The sequence below is a fragment of the Triturus cristatus genome, chromosome 2_1, assembly GCF_964204655.1.
Source record: "Triturus cristatus chromosome 2_1, aTriCri1.1, whole genome shotgun sequence".
Lineage (NCBI taxonomy): Eukaryota > Metazoa > Chordata > Amphibia > Caudata > Salamandridae > Triturus > Triturus cristatus.
The window spans coordinates 225,080,990-225,093,734 of record NC_140581.1 but is presented as its reverse complement, the minus strand read 5'-3'; the positions used below and the strand labels follow the sequence as shown (position 1 = coordinate 225,093,734).

The 12,745-nt window shown below is 44.9% G+C and overlaps 1 protein-coding gene across 2 annotated transcripts in view; it reads left to right on the top strand.

Moving 5' to 3' along the window:
* Window positions 1-12,745, top strand: part of ATP8B1 (ATPase phospholipid transporting 8B1) — a 546,944-nt gene that overhangs the window by 262,037 nt on the left and 272,162 nt on the right. For both annotated transcript variants that reach the window (XM_085630200.1, XM_085630201.1), the window contains exon 14: window positions 779-822. In XM_085630200.1, coding sequence (XP_085486326.1) covers window positions 779-822 — 44 coding nt within the window. The remainder of the gene's footprint in view (window positions 1-778; window positions 823-12,745) is intronic.

Below are 12,745 nucleotides of genomic sequence, written 5' to 3'. Positions count from 1 at the left end.
CAGAGAAACACAATTCAAAAAATGGTGCTTAAACAATAACCAAGTCCCAAGGTCAGGTTTTAAAAAGTTCAAAAGACCCAAAAACTGGAATCGGTGGACTGACTGACTAAAGAGCCAACATTTAGAATTGAATGCAGAGCCCAAAGAAGCCCATAGCCACTCAGCCAAGTTTAAATGAGTGCTTGAAATAATCACAACCAGGCTTTAGTAGACAAGCTACAAAAAGATGTAGTCTATGGCAGCTAGAACATATTTGAGAGGCATGGTGTCTTAGCTACCGATACCGAAGAGAACAAGCAAAAAACACTTGTAATATTGGCAAGGTGTCCTCTGTACTTCTCATGTCTTTTGATACTTCCATTTCTGAGAGTCAAATTTGTACTTCACCTTCGACATTCCACTCGTGGCTGTAACAAAATGGATATGAACCAAAGGAAAGTTGTGCCAGAGATCCAAATAACTTTCTCAAATTTTAATAGAAATAAACTCAACTTTTGCTTTTAGGTTGCTTAGCCACAATTTTGAGTAAATTGAGCTTGCAGTGATTGTTTATTAAAAGGTAGGCAGTATTTTCATTCCATTTATTTTCATAATTAATCAACTCTTACTTTTTCAAATTTAAATTGTTATGTAGTTTATTAGGATTCTATATATTGGTGTGTATTGTACACATTTGGTCTAAGTTATTAACTAGATTAAATACTTCTAGACACATATTGAACTTCATATATCTCGATCAACAGGGGATAAATTGTTTATTTTATGATTTTACCTTTAGGAACACAGAGGGATTTTTCAGGACATGCAACCGGAAAAAGTGGGGTAAGTAGGCTATGTTTGCAGTTTTGAATTCTAATATATTGTTAATAAACAGGCAAATAGCCATGCATGACCATAGATGTCTTCCAGAACAAGATGCAGCTTTTATTGTCCATTAGCTCATAATAATCAACATGTTAGAATTACGTTTAGACTCCTAACAGCTTCCAACAGTAGCATGACCATTAACATAACCTCCTTTAGACCATATTTTAATATTCTGGTATAGAAATCTTGAGGCAGTCAAGTGGAGGAACTAACACTTCGAAGTTCCTGAGAAATGTGTAATGGAAAACAAAAATATCTGTGTTGCAGCCAGCTAGGCGGTTTGTGCCTTCTCATACGTTAAGGTTTTTTTGTTGTTACATGAGTAAGAGGTGACAATAGTGTTTGACAATATAACAGATTGTCCTGTAAAAAATATTGAGTGAACCACTTCTTGCTGTACTGGACATGTAGGGATTGAAAGTTGATAAATAAGAAATCTTAGTAAACACAACAAGATGATGGACGGAGTGCTGAAACCTTTCAACAACTCACCCCCAGTCACAGATCTGGTTTTAATCCATCATTCTTTTGCTCACTATGCCACCCCAGTTAGGACCCAGCCTTATGCAAATCAGTCATGATCCTGTTCATCATTGGAATAGTCCAGCCAAAACGGCCAGACCAGGTCCTCCCTGTGTCGTGTAGTTCCTACTAATCCGTAGGATCTGTGCTTTGTTTGAACAACAAACTAGGGGCTTGGTGCCAAGATTGATTCTGAACACCCAGTAGGATGTGTTGGCCTATAGACCAGCTAGCTCTCAGTGCCACCATAAGCCCCCCTAACCTACCAACGAGGGAACGGTTTCTGGCAAACACCGAACATGATAACCCTGACACCCCAGGGATCGTGGAAACAGTACAGAACCTTTTGCTAAGTCACTCGCGCTTGCTTATTCTCAGAAGTATACAGAGAATACACAGTGGGACGTTTTCAATATATTTATTGAACAGTTATTGATGTATAAATTATTACATGTGCTGCAATGATTAATAGACAGAAGATAAAAGTGATTACAAGCACCAAACGTGTGAATAATAGATATAGTTCTACCATGGTGCTAAAACAATGTACATATGCTGGCATATAAAACAAATGCAAAAACAGTTGATGGACAGAATGCAGAACAATGTCATACATTCATCCCAGTACAGAGGTCTGGGCCTAAATCCATCGTTTTTTTGCTGACCATGCTATTCCAGTTTGAACCCAGCCATATGCAAATCAGTCTTGACCCTGTGCCTCATGGGAACAGTCAATCCCGAACTGCCAAGCCAGATCCTCCCTGGACTGGAACCAAGCATCCTAGGACCGGATTCGGGGTTTCACCCCTCTTCAGCCAGGATAGCTTGATTCCAGTGGCATGGAGAGCACGGGACTCACGTCTGAGTATATCCTTCCCACTCGGGGTGACAAATGCAAAAACAGTTGATGGACAGAATGCAGAACAATGTCATACATTCACCCCAGTAGAGAGATCTGGGCATAAATCCATCATTTTTTTGGCAGTTCGGGCTGGACTGTTCCCATGAGGCACAGGGTCAAGACTGATTTGCATATGGCCAGGTCTAAACTGGGGTGGCATGGTTAGCAAAAGAATGATGGATTTAACCCAGATCTCTTGACTGGGGGTGAATGTTTTGATTTGTTCTGCATTCCGTCCATCAATTGTCTTTTGCTTTCTTGCCCTAAGTGCGCCAGGTATGCCCAGACGTGGGTCCTGGGCTCACTGTGCCATTTGAATCAAGCTATCCTGGCTGAAGAGGGGCGAAACCCTGAAACCGGTCCTAGGATGCTTGTTTCCAGTCCAGAGGGGACCTGGCTTGGCAGTTCGGGTTGGACTGTTCCCATGAGGCACAGGGTCAAGACTGATTTGCATATGGCCAGGTCTAAACTGGGGTGGCATGGTGAGCAAAAGAGTGATGGATTTAACCCAGATCTCTTGACTGGGGGTGAATGTTTTGATTTGTTCTGCATTCCGTCCATCAATTGTGTCTTTTGCTGGCATATAAAACAAGGCAGTAATCAAAACTACTACTACAATGCAAACTTTACTCTGAATGTACCCAATGTGTGTGTAGGTGTAGAGCCAAGAATTACCCCCATGGGACGATCCAACCCCATTACCTGGTGGGACAGTGAAGGACCCCATCTTGGTCACGAACTGGAAAACCCTCACGGATACCAGACCCCTGCGTGGTGAACTCTCGGCATGCACGGACCTCTGGTGTCAGCTGGAGTGCCTTCCTTGCTAATTTATTGGGATGCTCATCTTTTTTTTTTCCTCTCTTTTTTGAAGTTTTATATAGCGCGAACTAGACCCTGAAAGGGTATCCGAGCGCTTTACAAATGCTACATCAAATAGATAGCTTAATACACTAGGTACAAAAAATAAGAGTAGATAGTAAGGAAGGCATAAATGATGTCAAACATTAGTAGTGGTTCTGGGGGTACTAAAGAGTGTGTTAGCCGTTGGTAATTACATCCGCAGTAAGTTCTGTTTGGTGAACTAAGTCAAGTATTGAGGTCAGGTAGAGATTTGTTAATTAGCAGCAGTTTGACTTCTTTTTTGAAGGGGATGCTTGCAGGGTTCATTCTGATTTCCTGGGGCAAGGCATTCCAGATTCGAAGTGCTCTTCCTGAGAAAGTACGGTTGTATGTTTTCTTTTTCTGAAATGTTTGCGGTTTTGAGTAGCCTGGTGCTGCTTGATGTTCTGCCACCACCTGATAGTTCCAGTTTATCGGCTAGATACCTTGGAGTGTTGAAGTGTGTCATGCAGGCAATTTTAAGCTGAGTTCTTTCCTCATAAGGAAGCCAGTTCAGTGCCTTTAGATCAGTGGTGATGTGGTTGTGTTTTTGGAGCTGGTGAGGACTCTTGCGTCCGCGTTGAGAGAGGCTCGTAGTGGAGCCAGTCTGGATCTTGGGAGACCACATAAGGTTGTATTCCCATAATCTATTCTGGGTATCGCAATAACTTGCACTGCTGATTTGAGGTCGTCGGCGGGGAGGAAGGGTTTTAGTTTTCAAATAATGTTCATATGAAAGTTTGCTCCTCTGATGGCTGTACTGATATGTTCCTGCATGTTTAGATTTTTGTCAATTGTTACTCCCTGGGATCTTGCGGAATCTATGATGTGTGGTTTGCCGTTGAGGGCAGTTAAGTGTTTCATCCAGTCTTCAATGTCAACATAACCTTGTGGTGGAGGGGTAATATGGAGGAATTCGGTTTTGAGCGCATTAAGTTTGAGGTGGTTTCTGGTCAGCCAGTTGTGGTTTTCAGAGTTGTGTTGAGTGAGTGGATATCATCTGGTGATTTATACTTTTAGGTATAGTTGGGTATCATCAGCATATATGTGGTAGTAAACAGTGGAGAGTTTCAGAATTTCGGTTAGAAGCCGTTTTATAGAGTAATTGCCATTTTCTATTAAAATCTGGTCAGTTTAGTCATTAGTTTTTAATAAATGTAATCATTGAGAGAGCATTTGAATTACAAATACAGCTAAAATATAATGAAAAACATTTGCCGCTGGAGCTCTGTCCTAGTTTCTGTTCATGCTTAGGATGAAGTTTAATTTTATGTCTTCTGCTACCAAACTTCTCCACTGACTTTGTAACAATGCATGGCGGTGCCTTGCTTTTTAATTTATCTGGTCACCTGGGTGTGAAGAGGTGGTCTAAAATTGTTTATCTTTTCTGTACCATCAAATGTACTTCAATTTCAGAGTGAATCTTTTATAGATTAATATGCTGTGCATTATTCGATTCGCTAGTATTTGTAGGAATCTGTCTCTTTGTATAATATACGACTAAGTGGTTATATCATGCAAAGAGTACAGAGATTCCCTCAGAAGTGTACTGGGCTCAATGTAAACCAAAAGTGCTCTATTTGTGATAGTGTAGTTGAGCAGTCTTCGGTCTACCACAGAGGAGTGTAAGACATTTGCTATGCACACAGTGATTGAGACACGACTCAAAAAGGAGATTTACACCGCTTTTATAAAAATAGGCTTCTTTCAAGATTTATTTTAAGACCAATAAATATGTAAAAGGGTTTGTACTTTTTCCATAAGAAATATTTTTCACTTTAAAATGTGGACACTGCAATCTTTAGTTCAGCAATGTTAACCTATGCGAGGAAAACGAGAATGCGGTATTGCAGGTACGTTTAGAACTTAGTCTTGATTTTCAGGATGAAGAATCTGCACCAGACAAGGTTCAAGTAAGTAGCAAATCTGCACCTCCAGCATCACAGGGGCAGCTGGGTGCAGGATTCAAACTCAGGATCTGGTGCCAATGTTAGCCAAAGGACACAAAGGTGAATCGAAGAGATGCTACTTAAAGTCAAGTAAAGCCGTTTGGTATCCCAGTCTCAAGAGGTTAGGGTAAGCACAGGGGGACCACAAGTCAGCACCAGTCCTACACCCTCAGCGGCACAGGGGCGGCTGGGTGCAGAGAGTCTACACAGCGTCTGATGCCCAATGAAAGTCAATGAGGAAGATCAGTTTTTCAAATGGGCTGCAGGCTCAGGCCATGATACCGGACACAGAAAACCCAAAGCTGCCCTCATAAGTAGATATCCTAGCAGTCGTAGGAACACTTTTGGGTGCACTCCCTTAGACCCAGGGGTTTTGTGTGCTGGCGCGAGGTGGAGTCCGGCCGGGGTCAGCCCACGGTCGACTTACTCAGAAGCGCAGGGAACCTTAACAGTACCGGTGGGCAACTCGGACCCAGGGCGTCGGGTGGCAGAGGTCTTTGTTCTTTGAGGTTGGTTTCTTCTGGACAGGTCCGCTGTCCTCCAGAGATCTTGATCTTTGTCGAAGTCAGGCAGTCCTCCCAAGGCTCTGGAGGTCGCTGGGCTGCAAGACGAGTCGTCTGTTTGTGTAGGATCGTTGGGGACTGCAGATAGGCTGCTACAGCAGTTGATGTCTGCAGTCTTCTCTGCTGGTGTGACGTAGTGTCCGACTCTTCTTAGGTCGTCAGGAATCTGATTTTAGGGTCTGGGGTGCCACCTAAATACTACATTTGGTGGTGTTACAGGGGAGTGTCAGGTAGGGACCAATAATAATTTTCACATTTGTGAAGCCCAAACGTATCACCCATAAGGGTATCCAGGCGCTGGGGGGGGGTGTCTGGGAGATTAAGTGAGCGATTGCCCAGAGTCACATGATGCTGAGCTAACACCGGGGATCGAACCGTGATCTCAGTGTTCTGGAATTAGCCGCTGTAGCTACTGCACCACACCTATGGGTTCGTTACCTGGGGGTGTCTACACCCCCTATTATGCAACCCTCCTGTGGGACAGGGGGTGTAGCCCCAGCCCTGATTGGTTAAGTCCCACTATCTTCAAGATGGTGGGCACTGAAAAATGTGATTCACTTAGCCTCCAGCACCTGAGGGGTGGAGTTGGCAAAGGGGGTGAGGAGGGACACCTGCTCTTCTCCCTAAGGTTTCCTGCCGGTTCGCCCGCCAAAAGTAGGGATTTGAACCAGGGGCTTTCCTCGGCTGCTAGTAGCAGAGACTGGGGTCACATCACAAAGGTGGCAAGGCCTTTGAAGCTTCCCTCATGAGCACTGTGCTCATCCTGTGGGGGGAGGGGTGACACCTGCCCAGGGTGGGCTTTTACTCTGGCCTCACAGAGCAGGGACTCTTGACCCAGGGGTCCAGAAACATGTCTGGTGGTGGCAGTTGCCCTAAAGCCAGTCAGAGACCACTCCAGCATTGGTAGGTTTTTAGAGGGCACCTCTTAGCTCTTAGGTGGGCATTGAGTACAGGTTTTAATAAGTGTAGGTTTATTAAGGAGAGTGGTTCGTTATCAAAAACTCCTGGTTTCATTGAAGCCATCATGGTGCTGGGGAACTCATGTTGTCAGGTTTCCAGCCCATGTACTCTCTACAGCTTCCCTGGCACATACAATATCCAGAATAGATTTAAATATTGTAGGGGTATATCTGCTCATGCAGATATGCCCACACCCGAGATATAGTTCACCCTGCCTAGGGGCTTGTAAGGCCTGCTAGAGGGTTAACGTACCTATATCTTAGGCAGTGCTGCTTTGACATGTCGATTTTTGTTTTGTTTGTTTGTTTGTTTGTTTGTTTGTTTGTCTGCACCAAGGCATGCTGTCTGCAGTGGCTGTTTGCATGGCCTTGGTGACTTACAGGGGACTTGAAGTTGTGCCAATCAATGGCATCAAGAGTTCTGGATCGAGTAATGTCAAAATCAACAAAAATAAACTCCGTGTCACCTGTTAAACACACAAAGGGGGGGGGGGGGAGGGGGGAGGAGACCACCGCAGAGAGCTTTCCAGACCTTGTTACTGTAGGAAATTGGGTTTCTGATGCTTTACCCAACCACTTTTTCCCTGGCCTTTGATGCAACTTTTATTGTACAGTACTGTGTCCCTGTTAACCATTTTTCCAATGGAAAGACAAAACTATAGTTTCGGGTACGCAACATGTTCCTTCCTTAGGACCTTGCTCTGCAACAACAAAAGCAATGTTAAATCTGCTTGCTGGCCCTTGCCTCTCTATATTTCTCAATATGTTGACCTTAAAATGTTATCAGTGGAGGACTACAGGTGCTGCCACTAGGCCTAGTTTTTCTCTGCTTTTAAACAAAAATAAATGTTTGCTAGTTACTTTGGGAGAGTACATTTTGCCTCTTCTAGTTTCTACTGCAAAGTGTTTGTTTTATTATAGGTTTAATGCTTTCATTTTATTGCATTTCAGCAAAAAAGCACACATTATAGTCTTAGTAGTACGAGTGCTGTTTGAGACCCGAGGTCCATCTGGGCAACTCCTACCTGTGTTCATCACAACATTGGACCCATGTAAAACCAGATAAGAAATTAGCAAAAACAAAGGACTGAACGGCCAAGTGAGCCCTTGAGCGTCCCCTATATATAAGTGCAATCATTGCGTAGCCTCCTATTGAAGGAAGTTGGCTCTCTACATAGTGTACTACAATGAAGTGTACTGCATAGGGAGTCCAGGTATCCCTTATTAGTATGTAGGGGCTTGCTTTAACAATCCCACAGTGCTCTATTTGTGGTAGTGTGTCGAGCAGCCTTAGGCTTATCAGAGGGTAGTGTTTGGCATTTGTTGCACACAGTCCATACATAAAACACACACTCAATAAGGAAATCCAACACCAATTAAAAAAAATAACATATATTTGTGTATATTAATTTAGACACCAAGATCTACAAGATTAGGTAAGTGTTTTTCGAGTTAGAGATTTTAAAGCATTTACAAAATACAGCTGTCCGGTTTGAGGCATGAGCCTCGCACTCGCAGGATAATGTTATCCTATGGGAGAAACATTCACTGCAAAAGGGTCACTTTCAAACAACTTGTAGGGTATTTCTTCTGGACCCACGTTAAGTAGGGGCCAAGGTCCTGAGAACCACCAGTAGTTTTGGGTTGCCTGCCCTGGTGTATCCAGGTGCAGAGGTGCTGGTCGCAAGGATAGCCTCAAACACTACCTCTGAAGTCTGTGGAGAGACCTGTAAGCAGAACAATTATGCAAGTGGGGACTTGGGGACAGGTCAGTTGGAACCCAAAGGGGGGGTGGGGGGGGGGGGGGTGGTTCGGTTCTTGAGGGTTTCTGGAACAAGGGTGCTCATGCAGTTGTGTCCTTGTCCGTAATATAATGCACCCTGCCTTAAGGCTAAAAGACCTGCTGTAGGGATAACTTGCATTTCCCATGCAATGACTTTTGCATGCTCCAAGTGAGTGTGCCATGTCGTGCTTTCAATCATGGTTTGCACCATGACACAGTCTGCAGTGGCAGGCTGTATGCAATTTGTATGGAGGTCTCTTACGGTGGCATAATACATGCTGCAGCCCTTAGGGACCCTCTTTAGTATCCATGCCATAGCTACAAGGGTACCACTTACTAGGGATTACACAGGTGTTAGTGTGTGCCAGTTGTGTGACAATTAGACCATTTTACCTTGTTTTAGGGAAGGAGCACTGCCAGTGGGGCCTGGTTAGCAGGATTCCAGTACACATCAGTCAAAAATCATCAGAACCAGTGTCAAAGTGGGGGTGACCATGACAAAAAGGGGCACTTTTCTAAATCTATTAAAGCAGTTTGCCAAATCTTCCTCGGCACCTTAAATGATGGAGCTGCAGTGGAGTGGGGGGACCTAAGAACCTAACTAGAACCTCACAGAAGAGGATTAGGATCCTGGGAATCTGAGCCAGAAATGTCCCACTGCTGCTAAGAAGCTTGTGGAGTTTCACTCTGCGGAATTCCACGGAGTGACTGAAAAACTCTGCTTAATTCTGCACTCCCAAACTGTGCCGGGATCCTTTATAAACGAGCATTTACAATGCAATGGTCTCGGCATTGGTAAAGTTAGAGCTATTGGCATTGCTCATGACATTATTTTTGTTTGTTTTTGTTTTTAAAACATTTAAAGAAACGGCATTGCCATGTGCAATGCCAATAGCTCTAACTTTAACAATGCCGAGACCGTTGCATTGTAAATGCTTGTTTCGCGGGGGGGGGGGGGGGCTGGGCTGAATCTTTAAGCAATAGGCAGAGTGGAGCTGCAGGGGCTCTTAGAAGGGGTGAAACACCAGCGAGGCCTCATTCACAGGTCTTTGAAAGACCATTTGCATGTTAAGTGCTCGGGTGCGGCTGTGTGGGCACTGGGAAGCTGTCTCATCCCGGGCTGCCACACACGAGGGGGGTGGGGTGGGGGGGTGGGGGGGGGATGATGAAGCCCTTTGAGTCCAATTGGTGTTGCGCGCCCGGTCCCTGGGGACGGAGATGAGGAAGTAAAGGGGGTGGGGGGGGAGGAGTAGAGAGGTGGGAGTGTAGGGGCCGCCACAAGAGGGCCCTACCCCAGTTTCTGCCCTGCTGCACTCGAGCACCATAGTAGTAGCCGGTATTTTTCTACTAATCCGATTTCACCCTATAATTGAACAAAGCAAAACCGCACTGTCAATCTGTCTATGCCTTGGAGCCCTAACAACAGTATTCACGGCCACATGCGCCCTCACACAAAATGATATTAAAAAAATTGTAGCATTTTCCACATCAAGCCAACTAGGCCTGATAATAGTAACAATTGGCCTAAACCAGCCACAGCTGGCCTTCTTTCATATCTGCACACACGCCTTTTTTAAGGCAATGCTATTCTTCTGCTCGGGGTCAATTATCCACAGCCTAAGCGATGAACAGGATATCCGAAAAATAGGAGGACTATAAAAAATGCTTCCAATTACCACCACCTGTCTAACTCCTTAACGTTGTGCGCAGGCAGCCTGAGGAAGCTCGAAGCAGGGCAATCCACAGCAGTAAGTTTCCTTGCTTTGGCCGAGGCCGCAGGGCACTTCAGGCCAGAGACGGGGTGGCAAGGGCGAGTGAGGTCCTGGCGAAGGCGCAGAGACCCGGAGGAAGTGCGGAAGCGAACGAGGGGTTGGAAGCGGGCGAGGTGAGGGCCAGGAACACCACAGCCTTTCTCCGAGGCAAAACAGAAATGCCTCGGAGAAAGGCAGCGTCGTTTTCGGATTCGGGGGCGTGTTTTGCTGTAATCTCCTCCTTGGGACTTCTTGCAAAAAACACGCCCCCCGATCCGAAAAGGACGGGGCCTAATCGGAATGACTGACCTCTTCTCCAATGGCTGGCCAGCACTCAAGAGGCCAGCCAATGGAGAACAGGGGAGAAGAGAGGCGGGTTCAAGCCCCTCTTCTCCAAGTCATTAAATCTCGGAGCTAGACTGCGCAAGCGCAGCCTTCGCAGCCGAGACCTAAAAACTGCCATGCATAGCCAGCAGGGGGAGCTGTTGCAGAAGGAAATATTACTCCATGGCTGCTAGCAAAGTGGTTTTTTTGTTGCTGTTTTTGTCTCGGGTTGGAACTTGGTACCATCACCGCAGAGTTCCTGTTGCTGAGGGTCCGATCTATGTATGCAGTGAGTGTCACGGAGGGTAGCAGCAAATTCTTCCACCTTGGTGTGTGCTCCAAGCAGGATTCACACCCTAACAGTGCACACTATAGACTATGCACTGCATTGTACTGAAATCGCATGCAGCCCTCTGCCCCACGTAAGCTGATGCAATCTGTTTTAACTGCTTTGTAGTGAGCCATATACCCTGCGTTGCCCCCTCCAAAACATGTCGCCATCATTTTCTCACCTTCATTCTTATTTAAATCCCCCATCTCTCCTGTGTTTCCTGTGGCATTCTCTCCGCCCTCCTACCATTGTCTGCCTCCTCGGCTCTCTTTCCATTCTCTAAAGCTCACCTACTGCTGTTGTCTTGTCACTCTTCATTATTCTTTCAGCAAGGGAGTAGCCAGAAAATATAAATACCCTCCCACTTGGACCCGCATCCAGAATGGCTGAGAACAACACCGTTTCACCCTAAAAGGGTTATTCTTTCATATTTTCCACCTTTTCTCTTTTCACTCCCTTCTAGGTAGTCCTTCCTCTAATCCCCCCCTTTTTTCATCCCTTCTCCCCAGGTCTCGCTTCTCCTTTTTATCTCTCTTCCCTCTTCCATTTACACCCCTTACCTCTTCCTTGTATTACCCTCCCGTTCTTCTCACCTCTTTCCTGCCTGCCCCCTTCTATTTACAACTACCCCTTCTTCTCTCATCTCCCCCGGCTTGTCGTACTCAATCTCTCACTTCCAGTCACATATTCACCACGCTCCTCATCTCTCATCCATCTTTCTGTCTATTTTTCTCTTCCCTTTTCTCACCTGCAACGCCTCTTTCCATTTCTTTCTTTCCTGCTCCCCCTCTGTCTCCCCCTCTTATCCTTCTGCTTTCCTTCCTCTCCCTTCCTTCTGGACTGTTGAAATAACAATAAACATGTTTTGTTTTGGTCAGTGCGATAGCCCTGTTTTGTGCCATATGTTTACAGATTTGGACACAAACGTAATACAGTTGATAAAATAAAAGCAAGTTAAACAAAATAATGGCATGTTTGTTCTTTTTCCTTCATAAGGGGAAAGAGTAATATAAATAAAAAATATGGAAAATTAGTCTTGACAGGTACAAATGAAGTGCAAACACTTTCTACAGTGAGCTATATGCATTTCTGGTGTTTTAAAAAAAAAAAGTGAGTGACATAGTTTCTGCAATCCTAAAAGTCTGGTAGTGGAAGACCTTTTCGATCTTATTCCCAGTTTTCAACTTATTAATCACATAAGTCTACTTTTAGTGCTTAGTGCGCAAATATATTTTGAGCCTAAAGGAAAAAGGTTGGTAGTATGTAGGTCAATTTTTCCACATGGACAAAACACTCCAGCTGATGCAGAAAAAGGCATCCATGGCCTTGCTTGTGCTTAAACACAGTGGTAGTGCTGCCATCAATGTTACATCACTGAACTCATGCAGATTGTGAAAAATTCAAGTGTCACACAAAGTCCAAGTGTAGAAAATGAGCCATGTCTATTCAGCTACAGTGGCATGGTTCTGGTATGTAGCTCGCGGTGTTTTTTTTTTTTTTTAAACAAACTTTGAGATTTTACATGAGGAGGAGCATTGCAGTACAACCTGCAGTCATTGTGTTAATTGCATGTGAGGCAAAGAAAACAACTCTGGTATCTTTTGCAATCTGTACAGAATGTAGCATAGTTATCAATACATTCCAAAAACGACACAAGACGGCTAGGAAGGTCATCAGCCAAATACATTATGTGTTACATTCCCCCTCCTGCAAGATACTGTACACAAGGGAAGCGGTGCCCGCTCAACAGTCCCACAACTCCCAATCCCACCCTCCGTACCCAAATATGCCACAGAAAACTAAAGAAATTTTGGTCTGAAGGCCGTAAAGCATACCCCGGGGGGAGGGGGACCTCCTACTTACCCCTACCACATGCTTGGGGTGTGGTTTCCAGCAAACCAGAAAACGTCCAT